Below are 23,516 nucleotides of genomic sequence, written 5' to 3'. Positions count from 1 at the left end.
ACTATTTTATACAGAGGATTACTTACCTGAATATTCTAACTTTGAATGACAGAATCTTGATACTATTGTTCAGTTAGTAACAGTTCAGTTAGAATGTACTCAACAGTTCAGTTAGAATGTACTCAAACTAGAAATATAGCCATAGCAAATGATATCCTGAGTTGTTTTAGTAACTTGGAAATTTTATGATGTTTAAAAATTAGTTGTGAAAAAAATAACTCAGTTATGGAATGAGAAATAGAAATTAGCTTAGGGCCTGGCATAAGCTTCCACTTGGGAAATTATATGAACCTATAAATCTAGGTATGCCTAAGTGGTTTCTCCTCTGGTTCAAGGATCTGATAAGTCTCTGAGAAGTGCTCAACCCTGTTCTTGAGACTCTCTAGTCTACACTGAACGGTCATAAAAACTCACAATCTTGGACTTCCCTGGTGGCGCAGTGAATAAGAACCCACCTGCCAAAGCAGGGGCACAGGTTTGATCCTTGGTCCTGGAAGATTCCACATCCTATGAAGGAACTAAATCCCATATGCCACAACCACTGAGCCTGGGCTCTGGAGCCCATGAGCCGTGACTTCGGAAGCCTGCACCTAGAGCTGTGCTCTGCAACAAGAGAAGCCACCTCTATCAGAAGCCTCTGCATCACAGCAAAGATTATCCTCCTTTCACCACAACTAGAGAAAGTCTGAGAGCAGCAAGGAAAACCCAGAACAACTGAAAAACAAGCTAACAAACAAAAACCTCAATCTCAACTGATTGGCTAGCCAGCACTCACTTTAAGAACCGACACATTTCAACAATATTGCTAAGGATGTGAGCTCCTCCAGTAAACTCTACAACGTGCTCTCTATTAATACATTAGGAAGAATTCTGTCTCCTTGTATGTTTCTGCAGAGTCTGGTCTAGCCACTGAAGAAAGAGAGGTTTAGTTTCTCTTGGTATAAAGAAACCTCTTGATTGGAGAATAAATTGAAATAGGTGATACTGCTGCTAAGTCGCTTCAGTCGTGTCCAACTCTGTGTGACCCCATAGACGCCAGCCCACCAGGCTCCCCGGTCCCTGGGATTCTCCAGGCAAGAACACTGGAGTGGGTTGCCATTTCCTTCTCCAATGCATGAAAGGGAAAAGTGAAAGGGAAGTCGCTCAGTCATGTCCAACTCTGCAGGACCCCATGGACTGCAGCCTACCAGGCTCCTCTGTCCATGTGATTTTCTAGGCAAGAGTACTGGAGTGGGGTGCCATTGCCTTCTCCAGAAATAGGTGATATTTCATGTAATAAAAATAAAGATGCACTTATAACTCATTGTTACTGAGCAGCAGCAGCTTAGGCAGCATAGAGTCGTGGTTGACAGACCAGAGTCTAGAGTCTGCATTCAAACCCTGGCTCTGTGTGACTTTGGGCAAATTATTTAAGCTCTCTGGGCTTTAGCTTCCATTATATGAAATGATAATATTGTTAATATAGTAGTGAGTATAAAGCCCTTAGAACAATGCATGGCACATAGTGTCCCATCAGTTCAGTTGAGTTCAGTTCAGTCGCTCGGTCTTGTCCAACTTTTTGCAACCCCATGGACTGCAGCATGCCAGGATTCCCTGTCCATCATCAACTCACAGAGCTTGCTCAAACTCATGTCCATTGAGTCGTGATGCCATCCAACCATCTCATCCTTTGTTGTCCCCTTCTCCTCCTGCCTTCAATTTTCCCCAGCATTAGAGTCTTTTAAAATGAGTCAGTTCTTCACATTAGGTGGCCAAATTATTGGAGTTTCAGCTTCAACATCAGTCCTTCCTTCCAGTGAATATTCAGGACTAATTTCCTTTAGGATGGACTGGTTGGATATCTTTGCAGTCTAAGGGATTCTCAAGAGTCTTCTCCAACAACCACAATTCAAAAGCATCAATTCTTCCATGCTCAGCTTTACAGTCCAACTCTCACATCCATATATCACTACTGGAAAAATCATAGCATTGACTAGATGAACTTTTTTTGGCAAAGTAATGTCTCTGCTTTATAATATGCTGTCTAGGCTGGTAATAGCTTTTCTTCCAAGGAGCAAGCATCTTTTAATTTCATGGCTGCAGTCATCATCTGCAGTGATTTTGGAGCCCAAGAAAATAAAGTCTGACACTGTTTCCATTGTTTCCCCATCTATTTGCCATGAAGTGATAGGACCAGATGCCATGATCTTCATTTTCTGAATGTTGAGCTTTAAGCCAACTTTTTCACTCTCCTCTTTCACTTTCATGTAGACGCTCTTTAGTTCTTCATTTTCTCCCATAAGGGTGGTGTTACTTGTGTATCTGAGGTTATTGATATTTCTCCCAGCAATCTTGATTCCAGCTTGTACTTCATTTTGCATGATGTACTCTGCATATAGTTAAATAAGCAGGGTGACAATATACAGCCTTGACATACTCCTTTTCCTATTTGGAACCAGTCTGTTGTTCCATGTCCAGTTCTAACCGTTGTTTTCTGACCTGCATACATATTTCTCAAGAGGCAGGTCAGGTGGTCTGGGATTCCCATCTCTTGGAGAATTTTCCACAGTTTGTTGTGATCCACATAGTCAAAGGCTTTGGCATAGTCAATAAAGCAGAAGTAAATATTTTTTGGAACTCTGTTTTTTTAGTGATCCAATGGATGTTGGCAATTTGATCTCTGGTTCCTCTGCCTTTTCTAAAACCAGCTTGAATATCTGGAATTTCATGTTTCACATACTGTTGAAGCCTGGCTCGAAAATTTTGAGCATTACTTTGCTAGCATGTGAAATGAGTGCAATTGTGCAGTAGTTTGAGCATTATTTGGCATTGCCTTTCTTTGGGATTGGAATGAAAACTGACCTTTTCCAGTCCTGTGGCCACTGCTGAGTTTTTCAAATTTGCTGGCATATTGAGTGCAGCATTTTACAGAATCATCTTTTAGGATTTGAAATAGCTCAACTGGAATTCCATCACCTCCACTAGCTTTGTTCGTAGTGATGCTTTCTAAGGCTCACTTGACTTCACATTCTAGGATGTCTGGCTCTAGGTGAGTGATCACACCATCGTGATTATCTGGGTCATGAAGATCTTTTTTGTATAGTTCTTCTGTGTATTCTTGCCACCTCTTCTTAATATCTTCTGCTTCTGTTAGGTCCATACCATTTCTGTCCTTTATCGAGCCCATCTTTTCATGAAGTGTTCCCTTGGTATCTCTAATTTTCTTGAAGAGATCTCTAGTCTTTCCCATTCTATTGTCTTCCTCTGTTTCTTTGCACTGATCACAGAGGAAGGCTTTCTTATCTCTCCTTGCTATTCTTTGGAACTCTGCATTCAAGTGGGTATATCTTTACTTTTCTCCTTTGTTTTTCATTTCTCTTCTTTTCACAGCTATTTGTAAGGCCTCCTCAGACAGCCATTTGCTTTTTTGCCCTTTTTTTTCTTGGGGATATTCTTGATCCCTGTCTCCTGTATAGTGTTACAAACCTCCATCCATAGTTCATCAGGCACTCTGTCTATCAGATCTAATCCCTTAAATCTATTTCTCACTTCCACTGTATAATCATAAGGGATTTGATTTAGGTCATACCTGAATGGTCTAGTGATTTTCCCTACTTTCTTCATTCTAAGTCTGAATTTGGCAATAAGGAGTTCATGATCTGAGCCACAGTCAGCTCCCAGTCTTGTTTTTGCTGACTGTATAGAGCTTCTCCATCTTTGGATGCAAAGAACATAATCAGTCTGATTTTGGTGTTGAACATCTGGTGATGTCCATATGTAAAGTCTTCTCTTGTGTTGTTGGAAGAGGGTGTTTTCTATATCCAGTGCATTCTCTTGGCAAAACTCTATTAGCCTTTGCCCTGCTTCATTCTGTACTCCAAGGCCAAATTTGCCTGTTACTCCAGGTATTCTTGACTTCCTAGTTACATATTAAAAAGCTTCTCGATGTTTTCTGGTCATATTATCCAAATTGTGAATTTAAGGTAAGACAATGTATATATTTGGGGAGAGAGATGAGAATAGTCTAAAACTTTCAGAATGCTGCAAAAATTTCATTTATATCATTGTTAATGATGCCATTAGCAAGTAAAAGATGAACTCAACTCACTTAAAATCTCTTGGTTGCATGGCTTTATGGAAAGGAAACGGAAAGGGTTTTGAGTCATGCTTGCCTTATGTTTTAGCTCTTCCACTTCTTGTCAGATGTGTTACCTCATCTCTGTGAGCCACAGCATCTCTATTTACAGTACAGAATAAAAATGTTTAAGAATAAGGTAAGTTAGTGTGTATGGAAGTAATTAGCACGGTCCATTTATTCTTTGTATATGTATATCATTTTCTGGAATATAGTAACTATATTAAATCACAAAATAAAATATGTCTTCCTTCTACATATATTTCTATGGTTACTTAAAGTAAACAAATCTCTAGTCATGGTTACTACTGGGTTACAGGGTGCTGTTACCTCTGGTTAGTTATGCTGATGACCCAAAGCAAAATGAAAGAAATTTGAGATAAATTGTTTTTGCATAGCTTAAAGAATACAAGTAGGTCAGAAAGTTAAGGTCTGATGAGAGAAAAAATTAATTTTTCTCATGTGAAGGCAGGAAAGTTTCCTTTAAATATTTTGCCCATTGAGTACATGAGGTGTTCCATTAAGGGTGGAAATGCAGACTAGCAAGGACAAAATCTGGCTTAAAAGGAACCCTGATGAAAAAAAAAGACTTAAAATCTTAAAGCTAAAAGTCACCTCGGGGCAGGGGGGAGAGAGTCAATTCTGAGAATCCCATACAGGCTATGCAGGTAAAGGAACAGCTGACTACAAAAGTAACATAATTTCAGAGAATCAAGAATAGAAGAATAGAGGAAATCTGTATTTTGTGAAGATAGTTTAACTCTGATATCAGAACTTGACATAAGTGACAAAACCACACACCAATTTTACCTACTACTCTTGGCATCAAAATCCTAACTTATTAAAATGCTAATTAATGATTTATGAATAGTTGCAGAGACATTTCCCATCTCTAAAAAGCTTAGCTTTGTTTACATTTTTGTTCTTTTAAAGTAAGTCAGGTTCTTCAGTATAAGAAGTGCTTGCTCCAGATGTTCTGTATATACAATGGAATATTACTCAACCATAAAATAATGAAACAATGTCATTTACCGAAACATGGATGGACCTAGGGATCATCATATTATGTGAAGTAAGTCAGATAGAAAGAGACAAATATCATATGGTATGATGTATACGTAGAATCTAAAAAAAAAAAAAAAAGATACAAATGAACTTATTTACAGAACAGAAGTAGAGTCACAGATATAGGAAACAAACTTATGGTTACCAAAGGGACTAATGAAGGGTGTAGGGAGAGGTAAATTAGAAATTTGGGATTAACATGTACACACTCAGTTCAGTCGCTCAGTCGTGTCCAACTCTTTGCAACCCCATGAATCGCAGCACACCAGGCCTGCCTGTCCATCACCAACTCCCGGAGTTCACCCAGACTCATGTCCATCGAGTCAGTGATGCCATCCAGCCATCTCATCCTCTGTCATCCCCTTCTCCTCCTGCCCCCAATCCCTCCCAGCATCAGAGTCTTTTCCAATGATTCAACTCTTCGCATGAGGTGGCCAAAGTACTGGAGTTTCAGCTTCAACATCATTCCTTCCAAAGAAATCCCAGGGCTGATCTCCTTCAGAATGGACTGGTTGGATAGTACTATATATAAAATAGGGAAACAACAAGGACCTACTGTGTAGCACAGGGAACTATACACAATATCTTGTAATGACCTGTAATAGGAAAGAATCTGAGAAAGAACATATATATATATTTTGTTTGTAGGTGTATATAACTGAATCACTGTGCTGTACACTTGAGACTAACACAACATTGTAAATCAAACATATGTCAACATAAATAAATAAATGAAATTAGAGGAAAAGCATTAAAAAAATAAAAGTGACCTCAGGGATCATGTCAGCATACTGCCTTTCAAAACACAGGGTGGGACCAATTATACTCATAGCATTTATTGACTGAACTGCTGATGTGCCGCTTACCTATATAATAGATCATATTCCACTCTTATAACGAAAGCCTAGAGTAAACCGTGCTCTCCTTCCCTGAATGTCAGGATGCTCAGAATCAGTTCTTACGGCCAACATCAGCAACCGTATTGATGCTTGGTATTAACTCTTAGAAGGAGCTTATTTGTTTCTTCCATTTGCCATTGCTTCGATTTCTTATTTCTATTTTATTCATCTTATGCTGTATATCATTCCTTAACTAAAATTAAAAGTTTGAGAAAGCCATAAGGGACTCCTCCAGCTCAAGTCCCTCCTCAGAGAAGTCCACAGTTCCCAGGGGGAGGATTGCTTTCGTATCCTTGCCAGGCTCAACCACTGGCTGGGAGCTGCCTGCAGGAAGTATGAAACCAGTAAAAACACAAGGATGGAATTCAGAGAACAAGTGGAGAACTTCAGTCAAAATTTATACTATCCGTAGTTTGCCTTTGATGACACGCATTCTCGTAGTCACCAGAGAGCCCTGGGACAGCAATAAGGTCTTCTGTCTTAAAAACTTTCCATAATTTATCTAATAAGTCGCTTCAGTTGTGTCCAACTCTTTGCAACCATATGGACTGTAGCCCACCAGGCTCCTCTGGCCATGGGATTCTCCAGATGAGAATACTGGAGTGAATTGCCATGCTGTCCTCCAGAGGATCTTCCCAACCCAGGGAGTGAACCTGTACCTCTTTTGTTTCCTGCATTGTCAGATGGGTTCTTTACCACCAGTGCCACCTGGCAAGAGCCAAATGTGTACCATAGTCAGATGCCAATAGGGTAAATTTGGATATGCATTATTACAATAGACTTGACTCTGCAGGTCTCTTTATTACAACAGAGTTTGTTCCAAGGGTCTCTGCCTCAAACAGCCTGCTCCGAGTTCTAGCTTGAAGTTTGCAAACTAAATTTAAGTCATAACATACCAATAATCTGATATTGAATACAGTCAACAAAAGTAAATGTATAAGAGCAAATTTATATCATCTAAGAGCACCATACACTCACATTTAAGTGTCTGCAGAGTCATATACTTTTATACTTAGAAAATCTGAGAAAATTAGGTAAATTGACTTTGCTTGAAAGTCACAACTCTCTAGGTGCCTAATCACAATTTACTTATACTACAAATATTATATTATTATACTGTTATAAAATAATATGGGCTTCCCTGGTGGCTCAGATGGTAAAGAATCTGCCTGCTAATGCAGAACCCTGTGTTTGATCCCTGGGTCAGGAAGATACCCTGGAGAAGAGAATGGCAACCCACTCCAGTATTCTTGCCTGGAGAATTCCATGGACAAAGGAGACTTATTGACTATAACCCGTGGGGTTGCAAAGAGTCGGACACCACTGAACAATTAACACTTTCACTTTCATAAAGTAATTATTAATATAATATAAATTAACATGTATATTAAACTTCTATATTCAGTTCAGTTCAGTAGCTCAGTCGTGTCCGACTCTTTGCCACCCCATGATTGCAGCACGCCAGGCCTCCCTGTCCATCATCAACTCCCGGAGTTCACTCAGACTCACGTCCATTGAGTCGGTGATGCCATCCAGCCATCTCATCCTCTGTCGTCCCCTTCTCCTCCTGCCCCCAATCCCTCCCAGCATCAGAGTCTTTTCCAATGAGTCAACTCTTTGCATGAGGTGGCCAAAGTACTGGAGTTTCAGCTTCAGCATCATTCCTTCCAAAGAAATCCCAGGGCTGATCTCCATCAGAATGGACTGGTTGGAGCTCCTTGCAGTCCAAGGAACTCTCAAGAGTCTTCTCCAACACCACAGTTCAAAAGCATCAATCCTTCAGTGCTCAGCCTTCTTCACAGTCCAACTCTCACATCCATACATAACCACAGGAAAAACCATAGCCTTGACTAGACGGACCTTTGTTGGCAAAGTAACGTCTCTGGTTTTGAATATGCTATCTAGGTTGGTCATAACTTTCCTTCCAAGGAGTAAGCATCTTTTAATTTCATGGCGCAATCACCATCTGCAGTGATTTTGGAGCCCCAAAAAATAAAATCTGACACTGTTTCCACTGTTTCCCCATCTATTTCCCATGAAGTGATGGGACCGGATGCCATGATCTTCATTTTCTGAATGTTGAGCTTTAAGCCAACTTTCTCACTCTCCACTTTCACTTTCAATCGCAGCACTTTTATAATAGCCAGGACATGGAAGCAACCTAGATGTCCATCAGCAGATGAATGGATAAGAAAGCTGTGGTACATATACACAATGGAGTATTACTCAGCCATTAAAAAGATTTCATTTGAATCAGTTCTAATGAGGTGGATGAAACTGGAGCCTATTATACAGAGTGAAGTAAGCCAGAAGGAAAAACACCAATACAGTATACTAACGCATATATATGGAATTTAGAAAGATGATAACAAAAACCCTGTGTACGAGACAGCAAAAGAGACACTGATGTATGGAACAGTCTTATGGACTCTGTGGGAGAGGGAGAGGGTGGGAAGATTTGGGAGAATGGCATTGAAACATGTAAAATATCATGTATGAAACGAGATGCCAGTCCAGGTTCAATGCACGACACTGGATGCTTGGGGCTAGTGCACTGGGATGACCCAGAGGGATGGTATGGGGAGGGAGGAGGGAGGAAGGAGGAGGGTTCAGGATGGGGAGCACATGTATACCTGTGATGGATTCATTTTGATATTTGGCAAAACTAATACAATTATGTAAAGTTTAAAAATAAAATAAAATTTAAAAAAAAAAAGAGGCTTTTGAGTTCCTCTTCACTTTCTGCCGTAAGGGTGGTGTCATCTGCATATCTGAGGTTATTGATATTTCTCCCGGCAATCTTGATTCCAACTTGTGTTTCTTCCAGTTCAGCATTTCTCATGATGTAGTCTGCATAGAAGTTAAATAAGCAGGGTGACAATATACAGCCTTGACGAACTCCTTTTCCTATTTGGAACCAGTCTGTTGTTCCATGTCCAGTTCTAACTGTTGCTTCCTGACCTGCAAACAGATTTATCAAGAGGCAGGTCAGGTGGTCTGGTATTCCCATCTCTTTCAGAATTGTCCACAGTTTATTGTGATCCATGCAATCAAAGGCATTGGCATAGTCAAGAAAGCAGAAATAGATGTTTTTCTGGAACTCTCTTGCTTTTTCAATGATCCAGCAGATATTGGCAATTTGATCTCTGATTCTCTGCCTTTTCTAAAACCAGCTTGAACAATTGGAAGTTCACAGTTCACGTATTGCTGAAGCCTGGCTTGGAGAATTTTGAGCATTACTTTACTAGCGTGTGAGATGAGTGCAATTGTGTGGTAGTTTGAGCATTCTTTGGCATTGCCTTTCTTTGGGACTGGAATGAAAACTGACCTTTTCCAGTCCTGTGGCCACTGCTGAGTTTTCCAAATTTGCTGGCATATTGAGTGCAGCACTTTCACAGCATCATCTTTCAGGATTTGGAGTAGCTCAACTGGAATTCCATCACCTCCACTAGCTTTGTTCATAGTGATGCTTTCTAAGGCCCACTTGACTTCACATTCCAGGATGTCTGGCTCTAGGTCAGTGATGTAACCATCATGATTATCTGGGTCTTGAAGATCTTTTTTGTACAGTTCTTCTGTGTATTCTTGCCACCTCTTCTTAATATCTTCTGCTTCTGTTAGGTCCATACCATATCTGTCCTTTATCGAGCCCATCTTTTCATGAAATGTCCCCTTGGTATCTCTAATTGTCTTGAAGAAATCTCTAGTCTTTCCCATTCTGTTGTTTCCCTCTATTTCTTTGCATTGATCACTGAGGAAGGCTTTCTTATCTCTTCTTGCTATTCTTTGGAACTCTGCATTCAGATGCTTATATCTTTCCTTTTCTCCTTTGCTTTTTGCTTCTCTTCTTTTCACGGCTATTTTTAAGGCCTCCTCAGACAGCCATTTTGCTTTTTTGCATTTCTTTTCCATGGGGATGGTCTTGATCCCTGTCTCCTGTACAATGTCATGAACCTCCTTCCATAGTTCATCAGGCACTCTATCTATCAGATCTAGGCCCTTAAATCTATTTCTCACTTCCACTGTATAATCATAAGGGATATGATTTAGGTCATACCTGAATGGTCTAGTGGTTTTCCCTACTTTCTTCAATTTCAGTCTGAATTTGGCAATAAGGAGTTCATGATCTGAGCCACAGTCAGCTCCTGGTCTTGTTTTTTTGACTGTATAGAGCTTCTCTCCAAGGCAGGGGTGGTGGCCGAGAGGAGCTACCCAAACTTCTATATTAACTATATATATAATTAACATACTAGTATCAACACTTCTAAAGAATTTTAATTTATTTTTACTCATTTAATTTTCACAACACTATGATGAAGAAAAATTATAATCACCATGTTTTTATTTTGAAATCCAATTTTATTATTGATTTTTCTGATCACAGAAATAGCACATACTCATAGTAAATATTTTTAAAATAACCTAGGTTTAGAGAAGTATATAATATTGTAAATAGTTAAAATACTCCATAAATGTTATCACTTATTCTCAGGATAATTTTTAACATGTGATATATCTTCTTGCATATTTTTATATTCTTTGGTAACATTACTAATATTGATATTTTATCAAATGCAAGATTAGAGTACATGTATTTTTAAACTCATATTTTTTCACTTCAGTCAGTTCTGTTCAGTAGCTCAGTCGTCTCCAACTCTTTGTGATTCCATGAATTGCAGCACACCAGGCCTCCCTGTCCATCACCAACCAGCAGAGTTCATTCAAACTCATGTCCATCAAGTCGATGATGCCATCCAGCCATCTCATCCTCTGTCGTCCCCTTCTCCTCCTGCCCCGAATCCCTCCCAGCACAGAGACTTTTCCAATGAGTCAACTCTTCGCATGAGGTGGCCAAAATATTGGAGTTTCTTCAGCTTTAGCATCATTCCTTCCAAAGAAATCCCAGGGCTGATCTCCTTTAGAATGGACTGGTTGGATCTCCTTGCAGTCCAAGGGGCTCTCAAGAGTCTTCTCCAACACCACAGTTCAAAAGCATCAATTCTTCGGTGCTCAGCCTTCTTCACAGTCCAACTCTCACATCCGTACATGACCACTGGAAAAACCATAGCCTTGACTAGATGGACCTTTGTTGGCAAAGGAATGTCTCTGCTTTTGAATATGCTATCTAGGTTGGTCATAACTTTCCTTCCAAGGAGTGAGCATCTTTTAATTTCATGGCTGCAATCACCATCTGCAGTGATTTTGGAGCCCCCAAAAATAAAGTCTGACACTGTTTCCACTGTTTCCCCATCTATTTCCCATGAAGTGATGGGACCAGATGCCATGATCTTCGTTTTCTGAATGTTGAGCTCTAAACCAACTTTTTCAACTTTCCTCTTTCACTTTCATCAATAGGCTTTTCAGTTCCTCTTCACTTTCTGCCATAAGGGTGATGTCATCTGCATATCTGAGGTTATTGATATTTCTCCCGGCAATCTTGATTCCAGCTTGTGTTTCTTCCAGTCCAGCATTTCTCATGATGTACTCTGCATATAAATTAAATAAGCAGGGTGACAATATACAGCCTTGATGAACTCCTTTTCCTATTTGGAACCGGTTTGTTGTGGCATGTCCAGTTCTAACTGTTGCTTCCTGACTTGCATATAGGTTTCTCAAGGGGCAGGTCAGGTGCTATGGGATTCCCATCTCTTTCAGAATTGTCCACATTTATTTTGATCCACACAGTCAAAGGCTTTGGCATAGTCAATAAAGCAGAAATAGATGTTTTTCTAGAACTCTCTTGCTTTTTCAATGATCCAGCAGATATTGGCAATTTGATCTCTGATTCCTCTGCCTTTTCTAAAACCAGCTTGAACAACTGGAAGTTCACAGTTCACATATTGCTGAAGCCTGGCTTGGAGAATTTTGAGCATTACTTTACTAGCGTGTGAGATGAGTGCAATTGTGCGGTAGTTTGAGCATTCTTTGGCATTGCCTTTCTTTGGGACTGGAATGAAAACTGACCTTTTCCAGTCCTGTGGCCACTGCTGAGTTTTCCAAATTTGCTGGCATATTGAGTGCAGCACTTTCACAGCATCATCTTTCAGGATTTGAAATAGCTCAACTGGAATTCCATCACCTCCACTAACTTTGTTCATAGTGATGCTTTCTAAGGCCCACTTGACTTCAAATTCCAGGATGTCTGCCCTAAACATCTTTTTAGATGTGGAAACTCAGACACAGAGTTGAAGTGCCTTGCCTAAGATTCCACAGCAAGTAAGTGCTCAAGTCACATTTGAGCCCAGGGGCTCAGTCTTCAGAATTGTGCTCTTATCCATCCACTGCACGTCTCTTGTACCTCCTCTGCTGATATTGCTTTAGGAGTAATGTGGGATAGTAAGAGTCTCAGTGAGATCCACAAAAGTCATCAGCTCTGCATGTATCATGGCTCCCTCCGTCTTAATTGCATAAAGAATCACAGTAAACTGACAATTTATGAATTCAGCCAAGACCTGTCATTTTATCAGTGTGTTCATGCTAATGGACAGGGTTTCTCAAATTATAAGTTAATTCCCTTTAAGTGGGTCATGACTAATATTTTTTAAAAAGAAGTAAAAGAGTTTAGAAAACACAAGAAGGCATTCAGTGTAATAGAGGTGAAGTGTGTTTGTGTGTATGTGTGTGTATGTGTTGATTTTTTAACTAAAGGTAGTGGTTATAAGAAAAAAATTAAATATTTATTCAAGGAGCCAACATATCCCCTTTTAAAAATATTAATTCTAGGGACTTCTGTGATGGTCTAGTGGTTACGAATCTGCCTTCCAATGCAGGGGATTCAGGTTTAATCCCTGGTTTGCCAACTAAAATCCCACATGCCACAGAGTGGGGCAACTACTGAGCCCCTGTGCCATGTGCCAAATAAATAAATATTTTTTAAAAAGGAGTTAACCCTATTGCCCACCTGTGGATCATTAGCAATAACAGCACTGGATACTACTACTACTACTAAGTCTCTTCAGTTGTGTCCAACTCTGTGTGACCCCATGGACTGCAGCCCACCAGGCTTCTCCGACCATAGGATTCTCCAGGCAAGAACACTGGAGTGGGTTGCCATTTCCTTCTCCAATGCATGAAAGTGGAAAGTGAAATTGAAGTCGCTCAGTCATGTCCGACCCTTAGCGGCCCCATGGACTACAGCCTACCAGGCTCCTCCATCCATGGGATTTTCCAGGCAAGAGTACTGGAGTTGGGTGCCATTGCCTTCTCCCAACGGCACTGGATAGTCAACACATTTTAAGTAGAAAAGTTTGGAGTTTCATCTGATCCAGATAGATTATACTCAGAACTGTTGCCACCACTTAGCCTGCCTATGAGAAGGTAATAAGGTAGAATGTGGAGTGTTGAAAATTAATCCTTGGGAAATCCCAGGAGGATTAATGCCTTTGGTTATTTAATCAGCCATCTTATTCTCTACCAACACAACCAAAAGAGCATTCATCTTTACTAGAACACTTGACACTGGTAAAAGCAGCTAAGTACCAAGCTTTCAGCTATTTCCTACTCTTATCTTTAAAATTCCTTTTTCTGCCTGCTCAGTGCACTAGCCTGACATTTTTCTTTGTTCTTATGGGCATATATCTAGCTTCCTCCCACAGATCTCTTGCATAGAAAGAACTGTACAGACTCTTAACATTTTTCTTCCCCCACGGATGTCAGAAATGCATAAGCATGCAGTGCGTGCTGGGCTGTGGGTGGCAAAGAGAGAAAGATCCCAGGCAGTCACAGGCAACATCTATTTCTTTTATGTACTGGTACATGATCTTCATATTCCTAAGGGGCCATAATTAGATGACTCTTACATCATCTGAGCAGTCAGTTATACTTTATTGCACACCCACTGTAGTCAGAACTCCATGTGAATGGTGGGAATGATGGCCCTCACACTCCAGGAACGTGCAATGCACTATAGAGACAAGGCAAACACGTGTGATTAAAAGATACTACTTCATACTTGAAGAAAAATAGAATGATTTTTCAAAATCTTTTCCAGATACAAATTACATTTTATTACAGATTCATGAGAATAAATGCTGTACACTTAGAAAACGTTTAATTATCTATATTTCCTTGAAATTTATTGAGATTTATGAATTTTGAATAATGCATTTTTATTTATTATTTTTTTGTTTGAGTCATTCTGATGAAAGATGGCAGATATTCACCCAAGCCAACAAATAATAACAATCTAAAAATAATATTTTCCATGGAAAAAAAGAGCAGTGGACATGCATCCAAGCAGCAGTCGCTCTGGAGAAACCAAACAAGTATAAATCACTGCTGAGCTTTCAAGATAAAAATGAAGGGATCTTCCATCATTTTTTCCCCCAGTTCTTCCAGTCAGAGCCTCCATTGCAGTCTTTCTCCTTGACCACTAAAGAACACTATAAACTGCATTTCTGTTCAGTTTAAGTATTTATAATAATAAAAAAAATCAGTATCACTCAAAGTTGTAATATCTAAAATGTGATGAATGCTTTTGCATTGATTTGCATCCCGTCCCCTGGTGGCTCAGACAGTAAACAGTCTGCCTGAAATGCAGGAGACTGGGATTTGATTCCCCAGTCAGGAAGAACCCCTGGAGGAGGAAATGGGCAACCTACTCCAGTATCTTATATCTTGCCTAGAGAATTCCATGGACAAGGGAACCTGGTGGGCTACACTCCATAGGGTCACAAAGAGCTGGACATGACTAAGGGCTTCCCTAGTAGCACAGACTTAGCAGCAGCAGCAGCAGTAGCTCACATGGTAAAGAATCTCCCTGCAATGCAGGAGACCCAGGTTCGATCCCTGAGTCAGGAAGATCCCCTGGAGAAAGAAATGGCAACCTACTCCAGTACTCTTGCTTGGAGAATTCCATGGACGGGGGAGCCTGGTGGGCTCAGTTCATGGGATCTCAAAGAGTCAGACACGACTGGGTGACTAACTTTCAACTTTCACTTTTCAAGAGATTTACACCTCTTACAGTAGGTGATATGGGCTATAGTCTAAAATGATAAACTTGTTCAAGTTTTATTTCTGGCCAGTTCTTGAAGATATAATACTAACACCCAGGCTTTGTCATGCCAAATTTAATCATCTATACAGGAGGAACACATGATTTAATGTACAGTTGTTTGTATCCCATTATTCAGTGATAAACGGTTTTTACAGATCATCCAAAATGCCAACGTTTTGAATCTGCAAAGAAATCCAGAAAGAAAAGTAAATACTATAATCTGACTCTGACTCTAGATTTATTATTTTCCTACAGTTAACACTTCACCACCAGAAGCATCATCTTTCAGAACCGCTACATTATCCTCAATATCAGTTACAACTGCAGAAAACATCTCCCAGTCTCAAGGTATGAATTCTGTGTGCATGAGTGGAAGCTTGCTTTGCTTGACTACTCCTCACCAAGAAAATGTCACCAATTTAAAAAAACAGACTACTGAGATATAACTGATAGAGAAAACCAGACTGCACATTCTCAGAACGGGAGGGGGCATGAGAAGACTTTTGGAGGGGATGGCTGTGTCTGTTACCTTGATTGTGGGGATGGCTTCACGGGTATGTGCTTGTGTCCAAACTCTTCAGACTGTATACATTAACTCCCTACCAATCTCGAGTCATAACACAGGACTCTTTCAGAATGAGATAAAATGTTTTCACTCGAAGCTTCATACCTATCCATCACAGAGGCTACCTAAATAGAGAAGTGGGGAGGTGAGGGAAGGCTTATGAGGACTGGCACACATTAACCTAAGCTGACATTTTTTTTTTCTTAAAATAATAGGCCTTGAGAATGCAAAAAATGCAAGCGCTTCTACAACCAGCCCCTCTTATTCCAGTGAGTAACACATATATCTTCATTCAATGCAGTAAGTAGATCTGCAGAATGTTTGAATGTCACCAGTAAGGGAAAGGATTCAACTATAAACAGCCTTTTCTCAACTTTACTTAACCTGCAATCCCATTATAATCCCATATAACTGCTTCGAAAGTTTTCTTCTATTGAATCTTGTTTTAATAAATACACTTTGAGCATTTTTTCCCTTACTTTGCTGCTGCTGCTGCTGCTGCTGCTGCTGCTAAGTCACTTCAGTCGTGCCCAACTCTGTGCGACCCCATTGACGGCAGCCCACCAGGCTCCCCCGTCCCTGGGATTCTCCAGGCAAGAACACTGGAGTGGGTTGCCATTTCCTTCTCCAGTGCATGAAAGTGAAAAGTGAAAGTGAAGTCGCTCAGTCATGTCCAACTCTTAACGACCCCATGGACTGCAGCCCACCAGGCTCCTTCCTTACCTTAGTGCCAAGCAATTACCACCAGAGGTCACGGTGAATTGATGGGGCTAGCCTCAAATAAGCCAAAATGCACAGGCAGAGATCTCCATAAAAATGAAAATTCACCTTTACAGAACTTTATCTTAATGTCAAAAGCAGCCTTTTAAGAAATTCTCCATTTTAGCAAAAACATATATATATAATCTTATAACATACTGTATATACTAACACTGAATAGAGAGGATATTCATGAATTTCCCTGGAAATTAAGAATAAGATGAATATATATATATATGCAGCTGTGATGAAAAAAGATTGTCTTAGGTTTAGGTAAAGTCATCCCATTCAAGAAGTCAGCACCGCATTTATGGAGCTGCTGTGTCATGGCATCTTTATTTCAGGAAGCACTAGTGACCACATGCAAGATCTAATATGAACCCAGCAAGACCTGCTTAAAATAATTATTTAACCATAACAGTGAAGTGTAACCCACCCTACAAATGAATTGGAGAGCTATTCTCAACCCCTGATAAATATAAGCATTACATATGCGAGTAGATGAGAACACCTGACTAGTAACTGTAACTTCTGTATCTCTACTTAAATTCCTGTGACAGCTTTTTCCTTTCATCACTCTTGTTTTAACCTGGGAAATCACTGCCAGACAAGAAGGCAAATTCTAAAACACACAGCAAAACCCCTCTCTTAATAAGAACAGGAAAAACTCACCCTAATTACTACGGCAGCAGCACCACACCCACAAGTAGACATTCATAAATATACACATATTTCTTAGACCACGTTGTTGCACTGTAATATCCATTTATATTCAGTTATGTTCTAATTTTCAGATATTATTACAGAAAGATATTTGTGATTTTCTTAGGAAGTCAGCTTTATGACCAGAGTATTTTCAATAGAACCAGTAAGAGATATATCTTGTTTTCTTTTAGTTTTATTGAGCTACAATTGACATACAACATTGTATAAGCTTAAACGGTACTTACATCATAAAACTTATCACAATAGTAAACATCTATCATCTCATATAGATATAAAATTAAAGAAATATAAAAATATTGTGATGAGAATTCAAGATTTTGTTACTCTCTTAACTTTCATATATAACATTTGTTGTCTTTCAGTCACTTAGTCGTGTCCAACTCTTTGTGACCCCATGGACTGCAGCTCGCCAGGCTTCCCTGTCCTTCACCATCTCTCAGAGCTTGTTCAAACTCATGTTCTTTGAGTCAGTGATGCCATCCAACCATCTCGTCCTCTGTCATCCCTTTCTCCTCCTGCCTTCACTCTTTCCCAGCATCAGGGTCTTTTCTAATACGTCAGCGCTTTGCATCAGATGGCCAAAATGTTCGAGCTTCAGTTTCAGCATCAGTCCTTCTAATGAATATTCATACCTACAGCAGTGAATATATAACATACAACAGTGTTAATTATTAATATATTTAGCAAGTTGTACATTATATCCCTAGTACTTTTTATCTTCTAATTAGAAGTTTGTGCTTTTGACTCCCTTCATCCAAACTATACATTAGTAGCCTCAATGTAAAGTAGCGAAGAATATAAAGCATGCATATGTGTCTGGTTCTAAGGGACATCGTCTGTGTGGTCAGTCTCCCATTTCCTCATTCCTTCAGTCACCAAGAGAGTCTTCCTTAGATTTGGAGTTTTATTTCAGAAAGGCTACAAGACTGACATCAAGTGGGTACATCAGAAATAACAACTAAAGCATAACCCATGAATCAGATATATCTTCTTTGCTTAAAATGTAATGTTTTTAATAGAATGATGTTTAAAGAAGAAAGGAAGCATGCATGCTTTCTCTCAGTTCATAAACCATGTGTTGTGAGATTCAATACCCACTCTAACTGACAATGTCTCCAATACTTTTTAGGTATTATTTTGCCCATTGTTATTGCTTTGATTGTAATAACACTTTCAGTCTTCGTTCTGGTGGGTTTGTATCGAATGTGCTGGAAGACAGACCCAGGTAGGTAACCATGTTTTGTTTCATTTTGTTTTCCTAAAAGGAGAATATGGTTGCTCAGCCTAAACTTGAATTTAAACTCTTAGTGAGAGAGAGGAAATGTACTCAAGAACGAAATGCTATATTGGTTGATCACAGAAATACAGAGAAAGGGTAGGAATCAATTGAGTGCTGGTGAATGTAAGGAATTAACTACTAATGGTAGGTGGGGGCTTCCCTGGTGGCTCAGATGGTAAAAAAAAAAAAATCTGCCTGCAATGCCAGAGACCTGAGTTCTATCCCTGGGTCGGGAAGATCCACTGGAGAAGGGAATGGCTACCCACTCCATCATTCTTGCCTGGGGAATTCCACGGACAGAAGAGCCTGGCAGCCTACAGTCCATGGGGTCACAGAGTCGGACACGACTGAGTGACTAACACTTTCACTAATGGCGGATATTATAGAATACAGGCACATTCTTTTTAACGAAAAAGCCCTAGTTTTGTGGCTGGTTGGGGAGTATGGTACTAAAGATGGCATAAAATGACATGCCTTAGCTATAGTGAAGACTTGTTCCATTACCATGTAACAGAATAAAGAGAAATACTGGGACCCATAATTTCCCTGTGGGACCCATAATTTCAAGAAGAGTGTTTTGTGTCTTACTTCCCTCTTGGGAGGCACAGCTTCCTTCCTATGAAGGTGTCTTCCAGGACTGTTGTGTTCTACTAATTTAATTAGTTCTTCCAGATTGAACACTATTGCCATTTTTAGAGGGATTCTAGTTCCACAATTCTTTGTGATCCTCCTTAATCTCTCCATTAGCAACGAAAAGTCTTGCTTCTTTCATTTGATATGACATGGCCTTCTTTTACATCCTCACTGTTTGTTTTCTTCTTTTTGCTGTTTCATCTTCTCCTCCCTGCTTCTTGAATATTTATGGCTCCCCTAATTGCATTTTATTTTAAAGTGTTTTTAAAAATAAACTTTTAACCTTAAGGATAGATTTAGGTTTACAGAAAAGTTGTGAAGATAGTTGCAGAGAGTTCCCTTAATAATAATTAATAATACCTTTATTATTAAACTCTTACATTAGTATGATATAATTGCCACAATTAACCAAAATTGATATATTATTAACTGAAATCCCCATTTTATTCAAATTACTTTCAATCTTTATTCAGTCTTTTTTTCTGTTCTAGGAACTTGAGCACTCTTCATTGGATGCTTGTCTAAATCCCCCTTCAGTTCCCAGAAACTCGCCTATGTTACCTTAAACTTTTATCTGTCTTCTCATTTCAGACACCTTCCTGGTTGTATTAATATAATGGAGCTCCATGTATTCTGCTTCATCCATGTTATTCCTTCTCCTAGATTGTCCAGCCCGCTGCTTAACTTTTATAATACACCTAATCACCTTCTTATTCATTAGGATTTACCTTAAAAGCAGATTTAATCTATATTTTTTTAACATCTCATCTCTTTAAGCAGAGTAGAGTGTTTTGACTCTGTAGAATTTGACTCTATAGATATTATTTATCACATTATAGTGTAGTTACTTCTGTATAAGCCTACTTCCTCTGCAAGTCAAACATCTTATTCTGTTTAGGCTGTTGTAACAAAAATGCTGTAGACTAGATGACTTAAACAACAAAAATTTAATTCTCACAGTTCTGGAGCCTAAGTTCAAGCAAAGCACCATCAGATTTGACGTCTGATGAACACACTCTTCCTGGTTTTTATACCTGCCTGTGTCTTCACGTGGGAGAAGGGACAACAGAACTCTCAGGGTCTTTTTAACAAGGGCACAAAGCCTTTCCTGAGGACTCTTCCCTCATGACCTAATTGCTTTCCAAAGGCCCAGCATCCTAATACCATTACATTGGGCATCAAGATTTAACATATGAATGTTAGACTAGACTAGACTAAGTCGCTCAGTCATGTCCGACTCTTTGCTACCCCATGGACTGTAGCCTACCAGGCTCCTCTGTCCATGGGATTTTCCGGGTAATAGTACTGGAGTGGATTGCCATTTTCTTCTCCAGGGGATCTTCCTGACCCAGGGATCGAACCCAGGTCTCCTGCATTGTAGACAGGCGCTTTACCGTCTGAGCCACCAGGGAAGTCTGAATGTTAGGGGAACACAAACTTTCAGTCCATAGCATCAGACAACCCCTCCAAGTCACAAACTACATATCACTCACGTTGCATTGTGGGTAACACAGAGCAGAGAGAGCCTTACTGAATCTTGTAAATTTTAGTGAAATAAAACCTTTCCTTTCCTCACTTTAATTCTAAATAGTTCCCTAATAGAACTCTACCTAAGACTCATAGACTGTTAAAAGAGTAAGAATCACTCATTTTTATAGCATATACGAGCCATGCTCTTTCTCGGTTGCCGTGTGGACAGCGTGCCCCAGGACACTAATGAACGCTGCTCCTGAGGCCAGTCCCTGACCCTGCAGGGTGTGGACAGCTTGGCACCTGTGCCTGACAGTGCAAAGGGAAGTAACGAGATGAAAACAGCAGTGTTCATTTTAGCTCTTGCTGGAAAATAAGAAGAAAACAAATCAATGTCTTTCCCTTTGGGAGTTAAGTGAATAAACTTCTTAATAATGTCTGAACTATGTTTCCTCACTCAGTTTCCAGAGGGGAAGTAGCATTTTTATAAACCAGTTTGATTTCTCTAAGTTCCTAAACCACCAATCAGGAAATCAACCAATCAAGTGGAAAACAGAGAGTGCTGAGTATATAGAATAGGAAAAAAATTTGTACAAATTTTGTAAAACTTTTTTTGTAAAAAAAAGCAGCATTCATTTATAAAAATACTGTGTACTGAAACACTGCTTTGCATAGGGAGATTTGTAAATAAATTATTTGAAAAGTTGGTGATGATGAACCATACCATTTAGGAAATAAACGTGTAAGATTCCTACCACTATGGAATTATTCTGAAGACAGGGAGTAGTTTATAACCAAATTGGGCAGTTGGACAATTAGCCAAATCCATTTGATTGTTGTCAGCTTTGTTTTCTACACAGAATTTACAGCATTGTTACCTTAAATTAGTGCCATAAAACACCTGCAGTTAATCGGTCTTCAAGTATGTGGGTGAGACTTCATTAAGTTCAGAAAATTCGTAAACCTACTCTACTCTCTGGAAGCCAACATGAATCAGAGGTTTTTGTATGAAACTAAACTTACCTGGATAATGCTGACAGTAGTGTGAACCTTAACCCTATTGAGAATGGCATAGGAAGAATCCGTACCAGCAATTCCAAGAGCCTGGCTTCCCACGTGGTAGCTCTCAGCTGAAGCTGAGGAATAGCAAGCGGCTGCTGGCTTGAAAAAAAAAAAAAAAGAGAGAGAATGGCATATATGCATGAAGTAATCTGCTGGTGTGCATCTGTCTGCTAGTGAACCCATATTACAGTCTTCTAAGGAAAGATATTAAAGCAAGCATACAAGAAAATATCTGTTTCATCATGCAACAAGGCTATGAGCATTACAGGTGATATCATATGTAACAGCTATAGTGGGAATTTTTAAATATTGTTAAAACATTTAACTGATGGTAGGAAAGATGAAGTTAGATCTAGTTGGTAAACAGCATATGTTGGAGTATCTTAGCCAACGTGACAGAAATAGAAGTAGCCAAAACTTGAGTGGAAATCAAGGTCTTTATAAGATAATAATGGTCAAAGTCAGGAGAATGATATTCAAAGGCATATCCTGATGACCAGAGCTATCTTAGATGTGAAAGGAAATCTAAGAGATAAGAACCAGTAGCCATGGAATAAATCACAGCAAAATCAGGAAGAAAGCAAGGACTTTAAGCAATTCCATTAACTATTTTGACTAATAGGCCATAGATTAATGCAAGTTTTGACCAGCATCTCCTGCTCCAACGAGGCTATGGTCCTTTGCAAAATGAATCACCCTGTGTTCACAGTCTAACCAAATGCTTGTGGACCAGCCTGGCAAAGCGGGTGGAAGATTAGCTGCAGTTAGTAGCCTCAGTGACATTTTTCAGGGTACTTTTGAGAGGCTGAATCCATGGGCTTCAGATGCAATTAGAAGCAATATCTGCCTTGTGGCTCACAACAGATATGGAGATTTGGGTCCCCAGAAAGAGCAACGTATAAAGAAAAGCCAAAAAATCAATTCTCAGTTCTGAAAAGGTAATTCAAGACTTTGAGGCTAATTTGTTTTCAGAGATATTGAAATAAATGGAGACAGGTTTTGGTGTCTGTGGAATGTGTGATAATAGATAATATTCCACACTGTGCTATGAAACGATAAGGTTAAAATCAGTCCAGAACCCAGTTCAGTGGAGTTGGCCTATTTGAGACTAGACCGTGAATGTATTAGCTGTGACTGAGGAATGAGTGGTAACCATCTCCGAGGAAATGATCAGTGGGACAAGGAATAGGGGGAGAGATTAAAAAGTTAAGAATTGGCTTTAGAAGCATCTTTGCATAGAAAGTGGCGGGAGTCTCAGGGTTTTTGTAGCCAAGCTGTTAGCAATTCTAATAACAATTTCCTCATCTCCTAGGCACACAGGAAAATGGAAATGAACAGTAAGTAACTCTGCATCATTTTTTTTTTCTGGAAGCTCTATTTTTTACATTAGGAAAAGCATTGATCCTCTACTCATACTTTTGTTTTTTAAAGCGTTTGGGTAGAAGGTACAATATCTGGGATTTGGCCACCTATTTGTCAGGGAGCTTTCTCTATTCAAAAGAGAAATCCCAACAACTAAAAGAGAAGGTTCCTCTTAAGCTTGGATAAAGTGGTAAAATTACAAATAAAAAGTTGAAAAGGAAGATAGAGGAGTGAATACAGCCATGAGGAAAAAAATCATAGACAAACATTCTAGATTTTTAAAATAGCTTTCCCATAGAAATTTTCAATATGCTTCTCACAATTAGGTAAAATCGTGCCTACACCTTGAGAGAGCTCTGAGTGGCTTTACTTTAACAGCAAATGGTTACCCTGCTTGGGCTTGATTAAAACAAACAAAGCGGTCCTTAGCAATCCAGTCAAGCGCTACAATCAAGATGCAGCAAAGAGACACACTATTTTAATGTCAAAACCAAATTCTGTGTTTTCTGTGTTGACCTGTCTTTATAGCCTGCTTAATTGTGGGTGTTTTTGTATATTCACTGGGTCATAAACTTTAAGAATAATGT

General features: G+C 39.4%; 1 protein-coding gene and 1 long non-coding RNA gene across 10 annotated transcripts in view; one reads left to right on the top strand and one right to left on the bottom strand.

Moving 5' to 3' along the window:
* Positions 1–23,516, top strand: part of EMCN (endomucin) — a 134,356-nt gene that overhangs the window by 89,050 nt on the left and 21,790 nt on the right. For all 8 annotated transcript variants that reach the window (XM_086406757.1, XM_086406755.1, XM_086406752.1 and 5 more), the window contains 4 exons: positions 15,329–15,421; positions 15,854–15,907; positions 18,253–18,348; positions 22,880–22,904. In XM_086406757.1, the coding sequence (XP_086262883.1) occupies positions 15,329–15,421; positions 15,854–15,907; positions 18,253–18,348; positions 22,880–22,904 (268 nt within the window). The remainder of the gene's footprint in view (positions 1–15,328; positions 15,422–15,853; positions 15,908–18,252; positions 18,349–22,879; positions 22,905–23,516) is intronic.
* Positions 17,278–23,516, bottom strand: part of LOC147371030 (uncharacterized) — a 143,405-nt gene continuing 137,166 nt past the window's right edge. Inside the window, exons 3-4 of one of the 2 annotated variants that reach the window (XR_015165719.1) lie at positions 21,529–21,666; positions 17,278–17,755 (exon numbers count right to left, since the gene is read on the bottom strand). This is a non-coding gene — a long non-coding RNA (uncharacterized LOC147371030). The remainder of the gene's footprint in view (positions 17,756–21,528; positions 21,667–23,516) is intronic. The other variant, XR_015165718.1, reaches the window with a different exon arrangement.

The sequence above is a fragment of the Bos grunniens genome, chromosome 6 (genome assembly GCF_055505025.1).
Source record: "Bos grunniens cultivar Pamir isolate PY7600 chromosome 6, Bosgru_T2T1.0, whole genome shotgun sequence".
NCBI lineage: Eukaryota > Metazoa > Chordata > Mammalia > Artiodactyla > Bovidae > Bos > Bos grunniens.
The sequence above is the reverse complement of the archived record's forward strand: the minus strand, read 5'-3'. Positions and strand labels throughout refer to the sequence as shown.